The sequence below is a fragment of the Onthophagus taurus genome, chromosome 11, assembly GCF_036711975.1.
Source record: "Onthophagus taurus isolate NC chromosome 11, IU_Otau_3.0, whole genome shotgun sequence".
Taxonomy (NCBI): Eukaryota; Metazoa; Arthropoda; class Insecta; order Coleoptera; family Scarabaeidae; genus Onthophagus; species Onthophagus taurus.
This window is the reverse complement of record NC_091976.1, coordinates 28,911,849-28,934,984: the sequence shown is the minus strand read 5'-3', so window position 1 is coordinate 28,934,984 and position 23,136 is coordinate 28,911,849. Positions and strand designations below refer to the sequence as shown.

Below are 23,136 nucleotides of genomic sequence, written 5' to 3'. Positions count from 1 at the left end.
TTGAAAAATCACTTTTAGTTTTTAAGAAATAAATTTTTGAAATTAACAATTTTTTCGAATTTTGCAATTTTAGCCGATTAAGTTTTCAAAATTCGTATAAAATCCATTTCTTGGAATATGAGTATGAAAATTTCCCAAAGTGTTAATAAAAGAGTCCTCTTTCCAATGATCCAACACGTTTTGAAAAATAACTTTTAGTTTTTGAGAAAACAATATTTGAAGTTTTGATAAAATTTTCGATGTTGCAATTTTAATGGATAACTTTCAAAATTCGCTATAAAATTAATTTCTTGAAGCATCCTTGTGGAAATATCACCAATTATTAATTAAAATATCCTCTTTTTAATGCAACAAGCTGTTTTGAAAAATCGCTTTTAGTTTTTGAAAAATAAATTTTTGAAACAATTTTTTCAAATTTTGCAATTTTCGCAGATTAAGTTTTAAAAATTCGTATAAAATCCATTTCTTGGAATATGAGTATGAAAATTTCTCAAAGTGTTAATAAAAGTGTCCTCTTTCCAATGATCCAACACGTTTTGAAAAATAACTTTTAGTTTTTGAGAAAACAATATTTGAAGTTTTGGTAAAATTTTCGATGTTGCAATTTTCATCGATAACTTTCAAAATTCGCTATAAAATTAATTTCGTGAAGAATCCTTGTGGAAATATCACCAATTATTAATTAAAGTATCCTCCTTTTAATGCAAAAAGCCGTTTTGAAAAATCACTTTTAGTTTTTGAGAAATAAATTTTTGAAATAATAGACAATTTTTTCGAATTTTGCAATTTTCGCGGATTAAGTTTTAAAAATTCGTATAAAATCCATTTCTTGGAATATGAGCATGAAAATTTCCCAAAGTGTTAATAAAAGTGTCCTCTTTGCAATGAACCAACCCGGTTTGAAGAAAAACTTTTAGTTTTTGAGAAAACAATATTTGAAGTTTTGATAAAATTTTCGATGTTGCAATTTTCATCGATAACTTTCAAAATTTGCTATAAAATTAATTTTTTGAAGGATCCTTGTGAAAATATCACCAATTATTAATTAAAGTATCCTCTTTTTAATGCAACAACCCGTTTTGAAAAATCACTTTTAGTTTTTGAGAAATAAATTGTTGAAATAATAGACCATTTTTTCGAATTTTGCAATTTTAGCCGATTAAGTTTTAAAAATTCGTATAAAATCCAGTTTTTGGAATATGAGTTTGAAAAATTCCCAAAGTGTTAATAAAAGTGTCCTCTTTCCAATGATCCAACACGTTTTGAAAAATAACTTTTAGTTTTTGAGAAAACAATATTTAAATTTTGATAAAATTTTTGATGTTTCAATTTTAATGGATAACTTTCAAAATTCGCTATAAAATTAATTTCTTGAAGGATCCTTGTGGAAATATCACCAATTATTAATTAAAATATCCTCTTTTTAATGCTACAAGCTGTTTTGAAAAATCGCTTTCAGTTTTTGAAAAAGAAAATTTTATACAATGTTTTCGAATTTTGCAATTTTCGCCGATTAAGCTTTAAAAATTCGTATAAAATCCATTTCTTGGAATATGAGTATGAAAATTTCCCAAAGTGTTAATAAAAGTGTCCTCTTTCCAAGGAACGAATCCGTTTTGAAAAAAAACTTTTAGTTTTTGAGAAAACAATATTTGAAGTTTTGATAAAATTGTCTATATTGCAATTTTCATCGATAACTTTCAAAATTCGCTATAAAATTAATTTGTTGAAGGATCCTTGTGGAAATATCACCAATTATTAATTAAAGTATCCTCTTTTTAATGCAACAAGCCGTTTTGAAAAATCGCTTTTAGTTTTTGAAAAATAAATTTTTGAAACAATGTTTTCGAATTTTGCAATTTTCGCCGATTAAGTTTTAAAAATTCGTATAAAATCCATTTCTTGGAATATGAGTATGAACATTTCCCAAAGTGTTAATAAAAGTGTCCTCTTTCCAATGATCTAACACGTTTTGAAAAATAACTTTTAGTTTTTGAGAAAACAATATTTAAAGTTTTGAGAAAATTTTTGATGTTGCAATTTTGATCGATAACTTTCAAAATTCGCTATAAAATTAATTTCTTGAAGGATCCTTGTGGAAATATCACCAATTATTAATTAAAATATCCTCTTTTTAATGCAACAAGCCGTTTTGAAAAATCACTTTTAGTTCTTGAGAAATAAATTTTTGAACTGATCGACAAAATTTTCGAATTTTGCAATTTTCCCCGATTGAGTTTTAAAAATTTGTATAAAATCCATTTCTTGGAATATGAGTATGAAAATTTCCCAAAGTGTTAATAAAAGTGTCCTCTTTCCAATGATCCAACACGTTTTGAAAAATAACTTTTAGTTTTTGAGAAAACAATATTTGAAGTTTTGATCAAATTTTCAATATTGCAATTTACATCGATAATTTTCAAAATTCGTTATAAAATTAATTTCTTGAAGGATCCTTGTGGAAATATCACCAATTATTAATTAAAATATCCTTCTTTTAATGCAACAAGCCGTTTTGAAAAATCGCTTTTAGTTTTTGAAAAATAAATTTTTAAGACAATTTTTTCGAATTTTGCAATTTTCGCCGATTAAGTTTTAAAAATTCGTATAAAATCCATTTCTTGGAATATGAGTATGAAAATTTCTCAAAGTGTTAATAAAAGTGTCCTCTTTCCAATGATCCAACACGTTTTGAAAAATAACTTTTAGTTTTTGAGAAAACAATATTTGAATTTTTAATAAAATTTTCGATGTTACAATTTTCATCGATAACTTTCAAAATTCGCTATAAAATTAATTTCTTGAAGGATCTTTGTGGAAATAGCACCAATTATTAATTAATGTATCCTCTTTTTAATGCAACAAGCCGTTTTGAAAAATCACTTTTAGTTCTTGAGAAATAAATTTTTTAAATAATCGACAATTTTTTCGAATTTTGCAATTTTCGCCGATTAAGTTTTAAAAATTCGTATAAAATCCATTTCTTGGAATATGAGTATGAAAATTTTCCAAAGTGTTAATAAAAGTGCCCTCTTTCCAATGGTCCAACACGTTTTGAAAAATAACTTTTAGTTTTTGAGAAAACAATATTTGAATTTTTAATAAAATTTTCGATGTTACAATTTTCATCGATAACTTTCAAAATTCGCTATAAAATTAATTTCTTGAAGGATCTTTGTGGAAATAGCACCAATTATTAATTAATGTATCCTCTTTTTAATGCCAAAAGGCGTTTTGAAAAATCACTTTTAGTTCTTGAGAAATAAATTTTTGAAATGAACAATTTTTTCGAATTATGCAATTTTCGCCGATTAAGTTTTAAAAATTCGTATAAAATCCAGTTTTTGGAATATGAGTTTGAAAAATTCCCAAAGTGTTAATAAAAGTGTCCTCTTTCCAATGATCCAACACGTTTTGAAAAATAACTTTTAGTTTTTGAGAAAACAATATTTAAAGTTTTGATAAAATTTTTGATGTTGCAATTTTAATGGATAACTTTCAAAATTCGCTATAAAATTAATTTCTTGAAGGATCCTTGTGAAAATATCACCAATTATTAATTAAAGTATCCTCTTTTTAATGCAAAACGCCGTTTTGAAAAATCACTTTTAGTTTTTGAGAAATAAATTTTTGAAATGAACAATTCTTTCGAATTTTGCAATTTTAACCGATTAAGATTTAAAAATTCGTATAAAATCCAGTTCTTGGAATATGAGTTTGAAAATTTCCCAAAGTGTTAATAAAAGTGTCCTCTTTCCAATAATCCAACACGTTTTGAAAAATAACTTTTAGTTTTTGAGAAAACAATATTTGAAATATCGTTAAAATTTTCGATTTTGCAATTTTCATCGATAACTTTCAAAATTCGTTATAAAATTAATTTCTTGAAGGATCCTTGTGGAAATATCACCAATTATTAATTAAAATATCCTCTTTTTAATGCAACAAGCCGTTTTGAAAAATCACTTTTAGTTCTTGAGAAATAAATTTTTGAAATGATCGACAAAATTTTCGAATTTTGCAATTTTCCCCGATTGAGTTTTAAAAATTTGTATAAAATCCATTTCTTGGAATATGAGTATGAAAATTTCCCAAAGTGTTAATAAAAGTGTCCTCTTTCCAATGATCCAACACGTTTTGAAAAATAACTTTTAGTTTTTGAGAAAACAATATTTGTAGTTTTGATAAAATTTTCGTTGTTGCAATTTTCGTCGATAACTTTCAAAATTCGCTATAAAATTAATTTCGTGAAGAATCCTTGTGGAAATATCACCAAGTATTAATTAAAGTATCCTCTTTTTAATGCAAAAAGCCATTTTGAAAAATCACTTTTAGTTCTTGAGATATAAATTTTTTAAATAATTGACAATTTTTTCGAATTTTGCATGTTTCGCCGATTAAGTTTTAAAAATTTGTATAAAATCAATTTTTTGGAATATGAGTATGAAAATTTCTCAAAGTGTTAATAAAAGTGTCCTCTTTCCAATGATCCAACACGTTTTGAAAAATAACTTTTAGTTTTTGAGAAAACAATATTTGAAGTTTTGATAAAATTTTCGATGTTGCAATTTTCATCGATAATTTTCAAAATTCGTTATAAAATTAATTTCTTGAAGGATCCTTGTGGAAATACCACCAATTATTAATTAAAGTATCCTCTTTTTAATGCAAAAAGCCGTTTTGAAAAATCACTTTTAGTTTTTGAGAAATACATTTTTGAAATAATCGACAATTTTTTCGAATTTTGCAATTTTCGCGGATTAAGTTTTAAAAATTCGTATAAAATCCATTTCTTGGAATATGAGTATGAAAATTTCCCAAAGTGTTAATAAAAGAGTCCTCTTTCTAATGATCTAACACGTTTTGAAAAATAACTTTTAGTTTTTGAGAAAACAATATTTGAAGTTTTGATAAAATTTTTGATGTTGCAATTTTAATGGATAACTTTCAAAATTCGCTATAAAATTAAATTCTTGAAGGATGCTTGTGGAAATATCACCAATTATTAATTAAAGTATCCTCTTTTTAATGCAACAAGCTGTTTTGAAAAATAAATTTTTAAGACAATGTTTTTTCGAATTTTGCAATTTTAGTTTTAAAAATTCGTATAAAATCCATTTCTTCGAATATAAGTGTGAAAATTTCCATATTTTTCATATTTCTATTATTAATTAAAGTATCCTCTTTTTAGAGTTGCTTCTTTAATTAAATCAGTATCAAAAAAGTTCATTTTATATCTTGGATCCATATAAGTTGATATCTAAATATCGTAATAATGTGGCAATATAGGGTATCACTTCAGAAATGCACCAGAAATTATATATATATATATATTAAAATCACTATTAGTTCCATCACCAGTTTATGTTATTGAATTCAATACATTCCAACATTTCATAACTCACGCATCTCAATAAGGAATTTCGCTAACGTTCCCAAAACTTGGCAATAACGGTTTGACCGGCGGGCGAAAATTCATTATCGCCCAAACAGTTGGACGTGTATTAGTTTCAAAATTTACGACTTTACACCAAATTGGTTTCGACGTCAACTTAGTCGAATTGAATGGAACAAATTTTTAGTAATAATTCATTTAAATTTTTTTAGTTGTATTGAAAGGGGCAACTTTTTCCCACGATGAAAAGAGATTCACCAACTTTGTGTTAGTTGTCGAACCCAGCGATACCGATGATAATTCGCAGCATAATACTTCAGTTGGGGTTTTGCAAATTCAAGGGGATGGACTTATTAAGTATAGTGATAAATGCCCGAATGCTATTGAGCATATTAATTCGATAGGGAAGACTCAAATAACGGTGTTATGGACCGCACCCACCAATGGAACTGGGTGCATAGCTATAAGAGCAACTGTGGTTGAATCCGTTGATAGGTGGTACAGCGATGATGGTAAATTAACAAAAATTCTTTGTGCCGAATCCCAGGATAACGAAGATTATCAACCGCCGATTCTCGAGGAATGTTGTGCTTGCCACGAAGCTAAATATGAAGTCACTTTTGAGGGGTTATGGTCGAGGAATACGCATCCTAAAGATTTTCCTAAATATAATTGGATGACGAGGTTTAGTGACATTATAGGGGCATCTCACACTGTTAATTACACTTTTTGGTCTTATGGTGGTTATGCAAGCGGGGGTTTACAACAATTAGCCGAAAATGGAAACACGAGGGAACTGGAGCGAGAACTCAAAGATAAGGTAAAAAAGAAAATAAATAAAACGAAACAAAGTTATCTTATTTCGTTTCAGAGTGAGCACATTAGGACCATTATTAAAGCAAGAGGAATCAGTTACCCTAATATCACCGGGAAAACGTTTGCAGTTTTTCGCGTAGATAAAAAACACCATTTAATGTCGTTGGTGTCGATGATTCATCCCTCTCCTGATTGGATCGTGGGAGTATCAAGTTTAGAGCTTTGCTTAAAAAATTGTTCTTGGGTCGAAGGAAAAACCCTAAATTTATATCCCTGGGATGCAGGAACGGATGATGGCGATACTTATCTGGTAAAATCAAATTAAATTTTTTTTATGCAAGTTAAATATTCTCTTAATATCACGATCGGCACTGAGTAATTTAATTTCCACAAAGATCCAATTTTCTGATATATGAGAAAACCTCTACTTACTTTTCCACTTGATTAACCTTATAGTGCGGCTAAACCCGAATGTTTTTAGTTCTAGGTTTACTGTTAGTTCAAGTGACAATTTTATTGAACTAAAATTAGAACTAACACTAGATCTAGATCTAGAACATTCGGCTTGGTCAAAACGTTTCTCTCAAATCGGCTAAACTCGAATGATGGTGAATGCAGCTTTTTGAGATTATAAACGAACGTTTGAGATTAATTTGTGCCAAATTATAACCTTTCAAAGTAAACGATTTGCTTCAAATTAACATTTAAAAACCTCCTATTGAATTTGACGTTTCTTAAAAGTGTGGTTATAAAAAAATCGTTTTTTTCGAAATGGTTAAGATTGAAAGAATGAAACTTTTTGAGAATATAAAAGAACGTTTGAGATTAATTTGTACCAAATTATAACCTTTCAAAGTAAACGATTCGCTTCAAATTAACGTTTAAAAATCTCCTATTGAATTTGACGTTTCTTAAAAGTGTGGTTATAAAAAAATCGTTTTTTTCGAAAGGGTTAAGATTGAAAGAATGAAACTTTTTGAGATTATAAAGGAACGTTTGAGATTAATTTGTACCAAATTATAACCTTTCAAAGTGAACGATTCGCTTGATATTAATCTTTAAAAATCTCCTATTCAATTTGACGTTTTATTAAAAGTGAGGTTATAAAAAAATCGTTTTTTTCAAAACGGTTAAGATTGAAAGAATGAAACTTTTTGAGGTTGTAAAGGAACGTTTGAGATTAATTTGTACCAAATTATAACCTTTCAAAGTGAACGATTCGCTTGATATTAATCTTTAAAAATCTCCTATTGAATTTGACGTTTCTTAAAAGTGTGGTTATAAAAAAATCGTTTTTTTCGAAAGGGTTAAGATTGAAAGAATGAAACTTTTTGAGATTATAAAGGAACGTTTGAGATTAATTTGTACCAAATTATAACCTTTCAAAGTGAACGATTCGCTTGATATTAATCTTTAAAAATCACCTATTGAATTTGACGTTTCTTAAAAGTGTGGTTATAAAAAAATCGTTTTTTTTCGAAAGGGTTAAGATTGAAAGAATGAAACTTTTTGAGGTTGTAAAGGAACGTTTGAGATTAATTTGTAGCAAATTATAACCTTTCAAAGTGAACGATTCGCTTGATATTAATTTTTAAATATCTCCTATTGAATTTGATGTTTCTTAAAAGTGTGATTATAAAAAAATTGTTTTTTTCGAAACGGTTACGATTGAAAGAATGAAACTTTTTGAGGTTGTAAAGGAACGTTTGAGATTAATTTGTACCAAATTATAACCTTTCAAAGTGAACGATTCGCTTGGTATTAATCTTTAAATATCTCCTATTGAATTTGACCTTTCTTAAAAGTATGGTTATAAAAAAATCGTTTTTTTCGAAACGGTTAAGATTGAAAGAATGAAACTTTTTGAGGTTGTAAAGGAACGTTTGAGATTAATTTGTACCAAATTATAACTTTTCAAAGTGAACGATTCGCTTGATATTAATCTTTAAAAACCTCCTATTGAATTTGACGTTTCTTAAAAGTGTGGTTATAAAAAAATCGTTTTTTTCGAAAGGGTTAAGATTGAAAGAATGAAACTTTTTGAGGTTATAAACGAACGTTTGAGATTAATTTGTACCAAATTATAACCTTTCAAAGTGAACGATTCGCTTGATATTAATCTTTAAATATCTCCTATTGAATTTGAAGTTTTTTAAAAGTGTGGTTATAAAAAATTCGTTTTTTTCGAAAGGATTAAGTTTGAAAGAATGAAACTTTTTGAGGTTGTAAAGGAACGTTTGAGATTAATTAGTACCAAATTATAACCTTTCAAAGTGAACGATTCGCTTGATATTAATCTTTAAATATCTCCTATTGAATTTGACGTTTCTTAAAAGTGTGGTTATGAAAAAATCGTTTTTTTCGAAATGGTTCAGATTGAAAGAATGAAACTTTTTGAGGCTGTAAAGGAATGTTTGAGATTAATTTGTACCAAATTATAACCTTTCAAAGTGAACGATTCGCTTGATATTAATCTTTAAATATCTCCTATTGAATTTGACGTTTCTTAAAAGAGTGGTTACAAAAAAATCGTTTTCTCCAAAACGGTTAAAATTGAAAGAATACAATTTTTTGAAGTTATAAAGGGACGTTTCAGATTAATTTGTACCAAATTATAACCTTTCAAAGTGAACGATTCACTTGATATTAATCTATAAAAATCTCCTATTGAATTTAACGTTTCTTAAAAGTGTGATTATAAAAAAAATATTTTCTCCGAAACGGTTAAGATTGAAAGAATGTAACTTTTTGAGGTTATAAAGAAACGTTTGAAGTTAGGTTGTCAACTTTAAAGCTTTCAGGATGATCAATTTATTTCCTACACACTTTTAAAGTCATGAATCTTCTCAAAAATAACAATAACAAACTTAGAACTAGAATCATTCGGGTTTAGTCGTGAAAAAACTTTCAGTTGTCTATGTCAACTTTAATTTTATTATTATATTCGTAATCTTCTTAAAATAACCTTTAAAATGAGTCCAAACATGACGCATTTATCTCAAAAAACAAAAAAATTCGAATTTTCAACTTTTAGTTTTGACATATTTGTCAACTGCATAAAAAATCCTTTAAAATGAGTCCAAACTCGACATATTTAACTTTGATATTCACTTCCGGTTTGAAACGTCAACGTCAATTTTGACATATTTGTCATCTTCATTAAAAAACCTTTAAAATGAGTCCAAAGATGACGTAGTTATCTCAAAAAACAAAAAAGTTAGAATAAAAAACATTAAACCCGAAGTTAGCAACAATGAAGATAGCAATTTAATTTTTAAATATTAATACCAACCTTAATTTTTGATTTTTTTTTATTATATTTTTGTTTTTGTGACAAATATTAAGACATTTTATAAAAATTAAAAATATGTCAAAATGACATTGACATTTCAAACCGGAAGTTGCTTATAGCTCGAGTAATATTGGAATTAAACGCATCATGTTTGGACTCATTTTAAAGGATTTTTCGCGACGATTACAAATATGTCAAAATTGACGTTGACATTCTTAACCGGAAGTTGACCATAACTTCATTAATATTGAAGATAAATATGTCGTGTTTGTACTCATTTTAAAGGATTTTTAATGAAGATTACAAATATGTCAAAATTTTAAACCTGACGTTAGTTATCATATAATAGAAGTTTTATAACTGAAGTTAATCTAGTGTTAGTCACTTTTCCGCACTTTCTTTTCCAACAAAGATCCAATTTTCTGATATATGAGAAAACCTCTACCTATTTTTACACTTGATTAAAACCGAATTCATTTCCAGTCTGATAACAAACCATCAAATCCCCGCCAAATAATAAAAAGAATCACAACAAACGATAGCGCATCTCCTTTCCACGACGAAAGTGGCTCAGAAATGAAACCTTTGGCGCGATTAATTCTTTCGCGGCAACGATTATACGAAAAAAATTGCAACTCAGACGGTGTTGATAGATATATTGACCCCATAAAACAAGAAGGATATTGCAACGTAACCGAATGGTCAGAATGGTCAAGTTGCTCCGCGAAATGTGGCCGAGGAATGCGCCACAAACAACGACGCTACAAAAATCAAGACCCCGATTATGCAAGACAACAAAGTTATTGCAAACAAACCTTAACCAAACGCTCCTCTTGCACCGCAAAAACCGAGCGGTGTTATAACCCAGGAAACATCGACGAAGACTGCCAATTATCATCATTCGGCCCATGGTCAGGATGCAGCGTCCCTTGCGGAAGAGGAACAAAAACAAGAAGTAGACAATTTAAATCAAAAAGTGCCGCAAAATTCTGCCCATTCAGATTCTCTTCAGTTCCTATTCTCCAAGAAAACGTCCCATGCTTCGAAAGAGATTGCGAATCCCACGAGGAACAACCTCAAATTCCCGAGGAGTGCGAAAAATTAGAATGGAGCGAATGGACTCCGTGTTCGGCAACTTGCGGAAAAGGTGTTAAAATGCGAAAAAAATTGCCTTACGAGAAAAATATAACGTATCAAAGAAATAGGAGACATTATCAAGATGATTATGAAAATAACGACGAAGATGATCGAAATGATGGATACGAACCTGGCGAATGCGATGATATTACTGAAACTGTCGAATGTGAAAGCGAACAAGAGGCTGAATGCGACGAAACCGTCACTGGTAAGCCAATTTCAATAAACCCAAAACTAAACTAATTCCGTAGATTTAAACGTGTTACTAACCCCCCTACTAACAGCAAACGCGTGTTCGCTCCCGATGGTTCCCGGATTGTGCAGAAGCTTCACAGATAGGTGGTACTATAATTTATATCGAGGGAAATGCGAACTGTTTAACTTTAGCGGTTGCGAGGGAAATTCAAACAATTTCAGAACTTTGGAAGCCTGCGAGCGGCTCTGTGGTAACGATATTGACAATGTTTAACCAATATTCATGATATCAAACGTTTCGGTTTTGTGTCTTTTACACGCAAACCACAGGACACTTACATAGTAATTCTACGAAAAGTGGACGTTATCAAAATGAACCCAATGATCAACCACATTATGGAAAATCCGGTAACCACATTCATTAATATTATCATTAATTAGTATTATTTTTAATATTAATTAAGTTATAATTATAATAATTTTTTTTGTATTTCTTAGAAACCACACCGTTTGAAAGCGATAGTTTAGTAACTGAAGATGTAGATTGCGTCGTTTCGAAATGGTCTGATTGGTCAACTTGCGATGTTGAGTGCGGAAAAGGTCATCAATATAAACATCGTTACATAATGGTAAAATTATATTAAATGTAACAGGTTTGAATGATTGAGATTAAACTAAATTTTCTAAGAAATTTGACACTTAAGGATTTTTGTATCTTTTTTAGTTGGTTTCGCAGGATTACTAACACCAAACCTCTAACTAGACTAACTAGTTTTACATTAGCACTATCAGTATCGGTTTAGCCGTCTTGAGAGACGTGCGGCTAAATCCGAATGTTTCTAGTTCTAGGTCAAGTGTTAGTTCTACTGATAATGCTAGTGTAAAACTAGAACTAACACTACACCTAGAACTAGAAAGTTTTAAATTGTACTTTAAAAAATCGCCCAAGCTTTATTTTTGGGAGTTAAGGAATGATTTTTATGTCAAATTAAAGCTAAAAGATTATATTTTATGATGATCCATAAATATATTATGGTTTAATAAGAAAATTTGGGAGATAAAGACATTTGAAGAAAAAGTAGGGCTATATTGATTTTTTCATCTGTGTGAACTTTAAAAAATCGGCTAAGCTTTATTTTTGGGAGTTAAGTAATGATTTTTATGTCAAATTAAAGCTAAAAGATTATATTTTATGATAATCCATAAATATATTATGGTTTCATAAGAAAATTTTGGAGATAAAGACATTTGAAGAAAAAGTAGGATTATATTGATCTCTTCATTTGTGTGAACTTTAAAAAACCACCCAAGGTTTATTTTTGGAAATTAAGGAATAATTTTTATATCACATTAAAGCTAAAAGATCATAGTTTGTGGTAATCCATAAATATATAATAATTTTATAAGAAAATTTGGGAAATATAACCTTTTAAAAAAAAAGTAGGGTTATACCTATTGATTTTGTAATCTGTGTGAACTTTACAAAATCGCCCAAGCTTTATTTTTGGGAGTTAAGGAATGATTTTTATGTCAAATTAAAGCTAAAACATCATATTTTGAGATAATCTATAAATATATAATGATTTAATAAGAAAATTTGGGAGATAAAGACATTTGAAAAAAAAGTAGGGTTATATTGATTTTTTAATCTGTGTGAACTTTAAAAAATCGCCCAAGCTTTATTTTTGGGAGTTAAGGAATGATTTTTATGTCAAATTAAAGCTAAAACATCATATTTTGAGATAATCTATAAATATATAATGATTTAATAAGAAAATTTGAGAGATAAAGACATTTGAAAAAAAAGTAGGGTTATATTGATTTTTTAATCTGTGTGAACTTTAAAAAATCGCCCAAGCGCTATTTTTGGGAGTTAAGGAATGATTTTTATGTCAAATTAAAGTTAAAACATCATATTTTGAGATAATCTATAAATATATAATGATTTAATAAGAAAATTTGGGAGATAAAGACATTTGAAAAAAAAGTAGGGTTATTTTTGGAAGTTAAGGAATGATTTTTATTTCGAATTAAAGCTAAAAGATTATATTTTATGATGATTCATAAATATATTATGGTTTAATAAGAAAATTTGGGAGATAAATACATTTGAAGAAAAAGTAGGGTTATATTGATTTTTTCATCTGTGTGAACTTTAAAAAATCGCCCAAGCTTTATTTTTGGGAGTTAAGGAATGATTTTTATGTCAAATTAAAGCTAAAACACGTTATTTTGAGATAATCTATAAATATATAATGATTTAATAAGAAAATTTGGGAGATAAAGACATTTGAAGAAAAAGTAGGGTTATATTGATTTTTTCATCTGTGTGAACTTTAAAAAATCGGCCAAGCTTTATTTTTGGGAATTAAGGAATGATTTTTATGTCAAATTAAAGCTAAAACATCATATTTTGAGATAATCCATAAATATATTATGATTTAATAAGAAAAATCTGGAGATAAAGACGTTTGAAGAAAAAGTAGGGTTATATTGATTTTTTCATCTGTGTGAACTTTAAAAAATCGCCCAAGCTTTATTTTTGGGAGTTAAGGAATGATTTTTATGTCAAATTAAAGCTAAAACATCATATTTTGAGATAATCTATAAATATATAATAATTTAATAAGAAAATTTGGGAAATAAAAACATTTGAAAAAAAAGTAGGGTTATATTAATTGTGTCATCTGTGTGAAATTTAAAAAATCGCCCAAGCTTTATTTTTGGGAGTTAAGGAATGATTTTTATGTCAAATTAAAGCTAAAACATCATATTTTGAGATAATCTATAAATATATAATGATTTAATAAGAAAATTTGGGAGATAAAAACATTTGAAAAAGAAGTAGGGTTATATTGATTTTTTCATCTGTGTGAACTTTAAAAAATCGCCCAAGCTTTATTTTTGGGAGTTAAGGAATGATTTTTATGTTAAATTAAAGCTAAAACATCATATTTTGAGATAATCTATAAATATATAATGATTTAATAAGAAAATTTGGGAGATAAAGACATTTGAAAAAAAAGTAGGGTTATATTGATTTTTTCATCTGTGTGAACTTTAAAAAATCGCCCAAGCTTTATTTTTGGGAGTTAAGGAATGATTTTTATGTCAAATTAAAGCTAAAACATCATATTTTGAGATAATCCATAAATATATTATGATTTAATAAGAAAAATCTGGAGATAAAGACGTTTGAAGAAAAAGTAGGGTTATATTGATTTTTTCATCTGTGTGAACTTTAAAAAATCGCCCAATCTTTATTTTTGGGAGTTAAGGAACGATTTTTATGTCAAATTAAAGCTAAAACATCATATTTTGAGATAATCTATAAATATATAATAATTTAATAAGAAAATTTGGGAGATAAAAACATTTGAAAAAAAAGTAGGGTTATATTAATTGTTTCATCTGTGTGAACTTTAAAAAATCGCCCAAGCTTTATTTTTGGGAGTTAAGGAATGATTTTTATGTCAAATTAAAGCTAAAACATCATATTTTGAGATAATCTATAAATATATAATGATTTAATAAGAAAATTTGGGAAATAAAGACATTTGAAGAAAAAGTAGGGTTATATTCATGTTTTCATCTATGTGAACTTTAAAAAATCGCCCAAGCTTTATTTTTGGGAGTTAAGGAATGATTTTTATGTCAAATTAAAGCTAAAACATCATATTTTGCGGTAATCCATAAATATATTATGATTTAATAAGAAAATTTGGGAGATAAATACATTTGAAGAAAAAGTAGGGTTATATTGATTTTTTCATTTGTGTGAACTTTAAAAAATCGCCCAAGCTTTATTTTTGGGAGTTAAGGAATGATTTTTATGTCAAATTAAAGCTAAAACATCATATTTTGAGATAATCTATAAATATATAATGATTTAATAAGAATATTTGGGAGATAAAGACATTTGAAGAAAAAGTAGGGTTAGATTGATTTTTTCATCTGTGTGAACTTTAAAAAATCGCCCAAGCTTTATTTTTGGGAGTTAAGGAATGATTTTTATGTCAAATTAAAGCTAAAACATCATATTTTGAGATAACCTATAAATATATAATGATTTAATAAGAAAATTTGGGAGATAAATACATTTGAAGAAAAAGTAGGGCTATATTGATTTTTTCATCTGTGTGAACTTTAAAAAATCGCCCAAGCTTTATTTTTGGGAGTTAAGGAATGATTTTTATGTCAAATTAAAGCTAAAACATCATATTTTGAGATAATCTATAAATATATAATGATTTAATAAGAATATTTGGGAGATAAAGACATTTGAAGAAAAAGTAGGGTTAGATTGATTTTTTCATCTGTGTGAACTTTAAAAAATCGCCCAAGCTTTATTTTTGGGAGTTAAGGAATGATTTTTATGTCAAATTAAAGCTAAAACATCATATTTTGAGATAACCTATAAATATATAATGATTTAATAAGAAAATTTGGGAGATAAATACATTTGAAGAAAAAGTAGGGCTATATTGATTTTTTCATCTGTGTGAACTTTAAAAAATCGCCCAAGCTTTATTTTTGGGAGTTAAGGAATGATTTTTATGTCAAATTAAAGCTAAAACATCATATTTTGAGATAACCTATAAATATATAATGATTTAATAAGAAAATTTGGGAGATTAAGACATTTGAAAAAAAAAGTAGGGTTATATTGATTTTTTAATCTGTGTGAACTTTAAAAAATCGCCAAAGGTTTATTTGTGGGAGTTAAGAAATGATTTTTATGTCAAATTAAAGCTAAAACATCATATTTTGGGATAATCTATAAATATATAATGATTTATAAGAAAATTTGGGAGATAAAGACATTTGAAAAAAAAAGTAGGGTTATATTGATTTTTTAATCTGTGTGAACTTTAAAAAATCGCCAAAGGTTTATTTGTGGGAGTTAAGAAATGATTTTTATGTCAAATTAAAGCTAAAACATCATATTTTGGGATAATCTATAAATATATAATGATTTATAAGAAAATTTGGGAGATAAAGACATTTGAAGAAAAAGTAGGGTTCTATTGATTTTTTCATCTGTGTGAACTTTAAAAAATCACCCAAGCTTTATTTTTGGGAGTTAAGAAATGATTTTTATGTCAAATTAAAGCTAAAACATCATATTTTGAGATAATCTATAAATATATAATGATTTAATAAGAAAATTTGGGAGATAAAGACATTTGAAGAAAAAGTAGGGTTATATTGATTTTTTAATCTGTCTGAACTTTAAAAAATCGCCAAAGGTTTATTTGTGGTAGTTAAGAAATGATTTTTATGTCAAATTAAAGCTAAAACGTCATATTTTGAGATAATCCATAAATATATTATGATTTAATAAGAAAATTTGGGAGATAAAGACATTTGAAGACAAAGTAGGGTTATATTGATTTTTTCATCTGTGTGAACATTAAAAAACCACCCAAGGTTTATTTTTGGAAATTAGGGAATAATTTTTATATCAAATTAAAGCTAAAAGATCATAGTTTGTGATAATCCATAAATATAAAATAATTTTATAAGAAAATTTGGGAGATATAACCTTTTGAAAAAAAAGTAGGGTTATATTGATTTTTTAATCTGTGTGAACTTTAAAAAATCGCCCAAGCGCTATTTTTGGGAGTTAAGGAATGATTTTTATGTCAAATTAAAGTTAAAACATCATATTTTGAGATAATCTATAAATATATAATGATTTAATAAGAAAATTTGGGAGATAAAGACATTTGAAAAAAAAGTAGGGTTATATTGATTTTTTAATCTGTGTGAACTTTAAAAAATCGCCCAAGCTTTATTTTTGGAAGTTAAGGAATGATTTTTATTTCAAATTAAAGCTAAAACATCATATTTTGAGATAACCTATAAATATATAATGATTTAATAAGAAAATTTGGGAGATAAAGACATTTGAAGAAAAAGTAGGGTTATATTGATTTTTTCATCTGTGTGAACTTTAAAAAATCGGCCAAGCTTTATTTTTGGGAGTTAAGGAATGATTTTTATGTCAAATTAAAGCTAAAACATCATATTTTGAGGTAATCTATAAATATATAATGATTTAATAAGAAAATTTGGGAGATAAAGACATTTGAAGAAAAGGTAGGGTTATATTGACTTTTTCATCTGTGTGAACTTTAAAAAATCGCCCAAGCTTTATTTTTGGGAGTTAAGGAATGATTTTTATGTCAAATTAAAGCTAAAGCATCATATTTTGAGATAACCTATAAATATATAATGATTTAATAAGAAAATTTGGGAGATAAAGACATTTGAAGAAAAAGTAGGGTTATATTGATTTTTTCATCTGTGTGAACTTTAAAAAATCGCCCAAGCTTTATTTTTGGAAGTTAAGGAATCATTTTTATGTCAAATTAAAGCTAAAACACCATATTTTGAGATAACCTATAAATATATAATGATTTAATAAGAAAATTTAGGAAATAAAGATATTTGAAAAAAAAAGTAGGGTTATATTGATTTTTTCATCTGTGTGAACTTTAAAAAATTGGCCAAGCTTTATTTTTGAGAGTTAAGGAATGATTTTTATGTCAAATTAAAGCTAAAGCATCATATTTTGAGATAATCTATAAATATATAATGATTTAATAAGAAAATTTGGGAGATAAAGACATTTGAAGAAAAAGTACGGTTATATTGATTTTTTCATCTGTGTGAACTTTAAAAAATCGCCCAAGCTTTATTTTTGGGAGTTAAGGAATGATTTTTATGTCAAATTAAAGCTAAAACATCATATTTTGAGATAACCTATAAGTATATAATGATTTAATAAGAAAATTTGGGAGAGAAATATATTTGAAGAAAAAGTAGGGTTATATTGATTTTTTCTTCTGTGTGAACTTTAAAAAATCGCCAAAGGTTTATTTGTGGGAGTTAAGAAATGATTTTTATTTCAAATTAAAGCTAAAACATCATATTTTGAGATAATCGATAAATATATAATGATTTAATAAGAAAATTTGGGAAATAAAGATATTTGAAAAAAAAAGTAGGGTTATATTGATTTTTTCATCTGTGTGAACTTTAAAAAATTGGCCAAGCTTTATTTTTGAGAGTTAAGGAATGATTTTTATGTCAAATTAAAGCTAAAGCATCATATTTTGAGATAATCTATAAATATATAATGATTTAATAAGAAAATTTGGGAGATAAAGACATTTGAAGAAAAAGTACGGTTATATTGATTTTTTCATCTGTGTGAACTTTAAAAAATCGCCCAAGCTTTATTTTTGGGAGTTAAGGAATGATTTTTATGTCAAATTAAAGCTAAAACATCATATTTTGAGATAACCTATAAGTATATAATGATTTAATAAGAAAATTTGGGAGAGAAATATATTTGAAGAAAAAGTAGGGTTATATTGATTTTTTCTTCTGTGTGAACTTTAAAAAATCGCCAAAGGTTTATTTGTGGGAGTTAAGAAATGATTTTTATTTCAAATTAAAGCTAAAACATCATATTTTGAGATAATCGATAAATATATAATGATTTAATAAGAAAATTTGAGAGATAAAGACATTTGAAAAAAAAAGTAGGGTTATATTGATTTTTTAATCTGTATGAACTTTAAAAAATCGCCAAAGGTTTATTTGTGGGAGTTAAGAAATGATTTTTATTTCAAATTAAAGCTAAAACATCATATTTTGAGATAATCGATAAATATATAATGATTTAATAAGAAAATTTGAGAGATAAAGACATTTGAAAAAAAAAGTAGGGTTATATTGATTTTTTAATCTGTATGAACTTTAAAAAATCGCCAAAGGTTTATTTGTGGGAGTTAAGAAATGATTTTTATTTCAAATTAAAGCTAAAACATCATATTTTGAGATAATCTATAAATATATAATGATTTAATAAGAACATTTGGGAGGTAAAGACATTTGAAAAAAAAGTAGGGTTATATTGATTTTTTAATCTGTGTGAACTTTAAAAAATCGCCAAAGGTTTATTTGTGGGAGTTAAGAAATGATTTTTATGTCAAATTGAAGCTAAAACATCATATTTTAGGATAATCTATAAATATATAATGATTTAATAAGAAAATTTGGGAGATAAAGACATTTGAAGAAAAAGTAGGGTTATATTGATTTTTTCATCTGTGTGAACTTTAAAAAATCGGCCTAGCTTTATTTTTGGGAATTAAGGAATGATTTTTATGTCAAATTAAAGCTAAAACACCATATTTTGAGATAATCTATAAATATATAATGATTTAATAAGAAAATTTGGAAGATAAAGACATTTGAAGAAAAAGTAGGGTTATATTGATTTTTTCATCTGTGTGAACTTTAAAAAATCGGCCAAGCTTTATTTTTGAGAGTTAAGGAATGATTTTTATGTCAAATTAAAGCTAAAGCATCATATTTTGAGATAATCTATAAATATATAATGATTTAATAAGAAAATTTGGGAGATAAAGACATTTGAAGAAAAAGTACGGTTATATTGATTTTTTCATCTGTGTGAACTTTAAAAAATCGCCCAAGCTTTATTTTTGAGAGTTAAGGAATGATTTTTATGTCAAATTAAAGCTAAAGCATCATATTTTGAGATAATCTATAAATATATAATGATTTAATAAGAAAATTTGGGAGATAAAGACATTTGAAGAAAAAGTACGGTTATATTGATTTTTTCATCTGTGTGAACTTTAAAAAATCGCCCAAGCTTTATTTTTGGGAGTTAAGGAATGATTTTTATGTCAAATTAAAGCTAAAACATCATATTTTGAGGTAATCTATAAATATATAATGATTTAATAAGAAAATTTGGGAGATAAAGACATTTGAAGAAAAAGTAGGGTTATATTGATCTTTTAATCTGTGTGAACTTTAAAAAATAGCCAAAGGTTTATTTGTGGGAGTTAAGAAATGATTTTTATGTCAAATTAAAGCTAAAACATCATATTTTAGGATAATCTATAAATATATAATGATTTAATAAGAAAATTTGGGAGATAAAGACATTTGAAGAAAAAGTTGGGTTTGATGTTAGCCATTTGCAAATAAAATGAACAGTTTCCTAATTTCATATCACTTCATTGCGTACTTCATAATAATGCCTTATGTGCAAAAATATTTGATTAAAATATTGGATATTGGACTATTCCGTAGTCAACTTGAAGACAAAGACTCGGAATATAAAGATTTACTTCTTTTTTTGTCATGTTACGTGGCTCAGCCGAGGAAGCTTTTTGAAAAGATTTCTAAATCTTTTTCCTGAAATTATTGCATTTTTTGACACATTGGGAGACAAACATGAACAATCGAAAGATCCAGTATGGGTAAATAAAAAGCATTTCTTACTGATTTTATGGGCCATTAATTTACAACTACAAGGAAAAGTAAAAAATATTGTTGAGTTGTTCAGTTTGCCCACTCCTGCTTTAAACCATCTACCGGTAGAGTGTGATGAGTTGAAGGAAGAGGTGATGGATTGGAAGGAGGTGCTGTGGCAAGTCACTGTATCACGATGCAAAAAGCAATATGCTGCATAGGTTCCTCGCTATCACCCCTACTATTCAATATTGTACTAGATTGGGTTCTGGAAAATGCAGATTTTGCAGAAAACGGAACAATCTTGCGAAACAAGGCGTTCGATTGGAATCCATAAAGCAGCCGGTAAAGAGGAAGCTCCAGAACGACATGGAGAAGGATTAGAAATTGGGAGAAATAAGCTGATGGTACAGAACAGAGGCTGATGGAGATATCTCCAAATAGTTAGCATTTAAACCATTCTGCCCTTATTTTCAACCCTGTGTGCTAATATGTAACACCACTACATTATTAGATGCCCTTTTTTGAAAATATTTTTAAGATTTAAAATCCAATCTAATCAAACCTGTTACATTGCATTTATTAATAATTATTAAACTATTTTTTTCTTATAGAGACATTCTCAAAATAATGGGAAAAAATGTCCTGAAAAATTGATTAAAAAAAAGAAATGTAGAGTTCATTGTAAATCTGAAAGAACAACTGGTAAATTTGATGTTTTTTAAATATAATTTTTTTGATTTAAATGTTTTTGTAGAATCCCCCGAAGATATTGATTGTGTAATGGATAATTGGTCACATTGGTCACCTTGTAGCCATACATGTGGTCCAAATGCAATAAGACAACGAACAAGAAATATTATCGTTCGACCTAGCGGAAGAGGAGAGCCATGTTTAGATCGTGTTCAATACGAACATTGCAATTTAGGAGCGTGTCATCCTTATTAAAAAGAAATGATATCAAAACTAAGTGTTTTTTGAAATTAACTAATTAATATTATTATCTTGTTGTACATAGACAAAAAAAGTATTGTAGAAACGTAGAAATAGAAAACTTAGTGGATTAACCCAAAAATAAACTAGGACCAATTTAAATTTAAACCATTTTTTCTTTCACCCAGAAGTTACCTCCTTGGAGTGTTTCATTTCATTCAAAGATGTCGCAAGACGTTTAACGCACATTTTTTCCAATAACAATTTTCTTTATCTAAAATGAAACGTGGTGAATTAACCGAATAAAACACAATAATTTTATTGAGTGGCTATTAAAAGTACTAAATAACCAAAAATTTGTTTCGTCTGGTTTAAAAACGGGGGTGGTTTAATTGGTACAAGTAACCCGCATGTTTTTACCACGTTTTATATTGATACGGTTTGTATAAGGAAATTGAGGTTGATTGATATAGGCACGATTACTTTGTCGGTACATTTTTAAAAATTATTTGAAATAATGATTAATAGATAATTATACAATAAAAGAATGGAATAATATTATATATAAATTTCTGGGAATTTGCAAATAATGATTTAAGGTTACTCAACAGCGTGAAAGGTTGAAACAAAGTAGGATTCTCGTTTTTTTTTGTCGGTAACGGCAGGTTAAAAGTCTTTGAGATAACAACGTCGCTCAAAATAGACAGAGAAAACAATTCCTTTAACGTTAGCATTTGCGTGGCAAATACAGGTATTTAGCCAGCGGATTCGAGCAAAACGGCGCCAAAAGCGGTGTTTTCGTCGTAAATGAATCGCCTTCGACCTTCAATCGAACGTGGCGTTATCAATTGTTGCCGTTATCGCGCTGATATTATTCATCATGGTTACGCTTATTTATTATTGCACATTGTCTTTTCCCTTTAAATCAGTACCGCTTTATTTTTATTCTGCTATTTATGGTTTCTTATTTCATTTTTTTTTATTATTTTCATCGTTATATAACATCGTTCTCTTAGTGCTTGCCTTTCAAGTCATTCACATTTTTCCTTTCTGCGGACTTCTTTGTAGATAAATCCTTATCCTTATCGTGGCGCGTTTAATATCATCTCGACGCCGTCCGATTCAGCTTCTTTTTATTTCCAGTGACCTCTCGTATTCTTAGAGAGAGGTTCACTCGTGCTTCTATTTATCGTTCTTGATGAGAGTTAATCATACGAACAAAAAAAATGATCGTTAACGCATATTTGGAATTATTTATACTTGTTTTGAATGCTATATTTAGACATTAGATTGAATATTGCAACAAATCATTTTTAAAAAAATGAATCAAACTGAAAATATACAACAAAATAAGCGTCTTAATATCATTTCTTAGATTTCAAAAGTTCATATCTCAAGAACAAACTAAGATAACAAAATTATGTATCATTTTAAAGCAAATTTAATCTAGTTACAATGTGAGATAAACCATCTCCTAATTCCTATAAACTTGGTTGCTACGATTTTTTAAATACAACCCTGCGTATCGGTTTTGATAACGACGGAAATTGAAAAGATCGTATCTCACAAACTAAATAAGATATCGTAATGAAACAACAACCGTTTTGAAGAAAATTTAATAAAGTTATTGTAAGATAAAGATTGTAGATTTGTCTGTCATATTTGAAATAAAACAAATCGATGTGATTTGATGAAATCAAAAAATGCAGTTACAACGTTGAATCTTCTGCGTTTTGTTTAGTCTTATAATGTTCAGAAGAATCTACCAAATACGATGAGTATACACAAAATCATACAAAAGTATGCCCAAATCACCCAGAAGTCAAAAAATTTGCGAAAATCTTTCAAGTCGAGAAAAACTCGTTTCCATATCCATGTCATTACATTACAATGTCTGGCGTATCTCAATTTAAGGCTGTTCATCGGGATTTCTAAAAAAAGATAAAAAAATAGCTGTTGAACTCTCGCATACAACCAAGAAAGTATTAGATACCTAAAAGTCTTTTAAACAGAATCCTGTATGTTTAATAGTTATCAAAACAATTTTATCAAACTAAAAAAATCGTGG

General features: G+C 27.6%; 1 protein-coding gene across 4 annotated transcripts in view; it reads left to right on the top strand.

Annotated features, from left to right (window-relative positions):
- Window positions 1-21,236, top strand: part of LOC111415205 (spondin-1) — a 36,273-nt gene extending 15,037 nt beyond the window's left edge. For 2 of the 4 annotated variants that reach the window (XM_023046760.2, XM_023046759.2), the window contains exons 3-10: window positions 5,608-6,215; window positions 6,267-6,521; window positions 9,987-10,848; window positions 10,925-11,086; window positions 11,166-11,243; window positions 11,334-11,464; window positions 20,750-20,840; window positions 20,893-21,236. In XM_023046760.2, the coding sequence (XP_022902528.1) occupies window positions 5,608-6,215; window positions 6,267-6,521; window positions 9,987-10,848; window positions 10,925-11,086; window positions 11,166-11,243; window positions 11,334-11,464; window positions 20,750-20,840; window positions 20,893-21,083 (2,378 nt within the window). In that variant the 3' untranslated portion in view covers window positions 21,084-21,236. Of the gene's footprint in view, window positions 1-5,607; window positions 6,216-6,266; window positions 6,522-9,986; window positions 10,849-10,924; window positions 11,244-11,333; window positions 11,465-20,749; window positions 20,841-20,892 lie in introns of those variants that run through there. The other 2 variants (XM_023046761.2, XM_071199837.1) reach the window with 2 other exon arrangements.
- The last annotated feature ends 1,900 nt before the right edge of the window (window positions 21,237-23,136 follow it).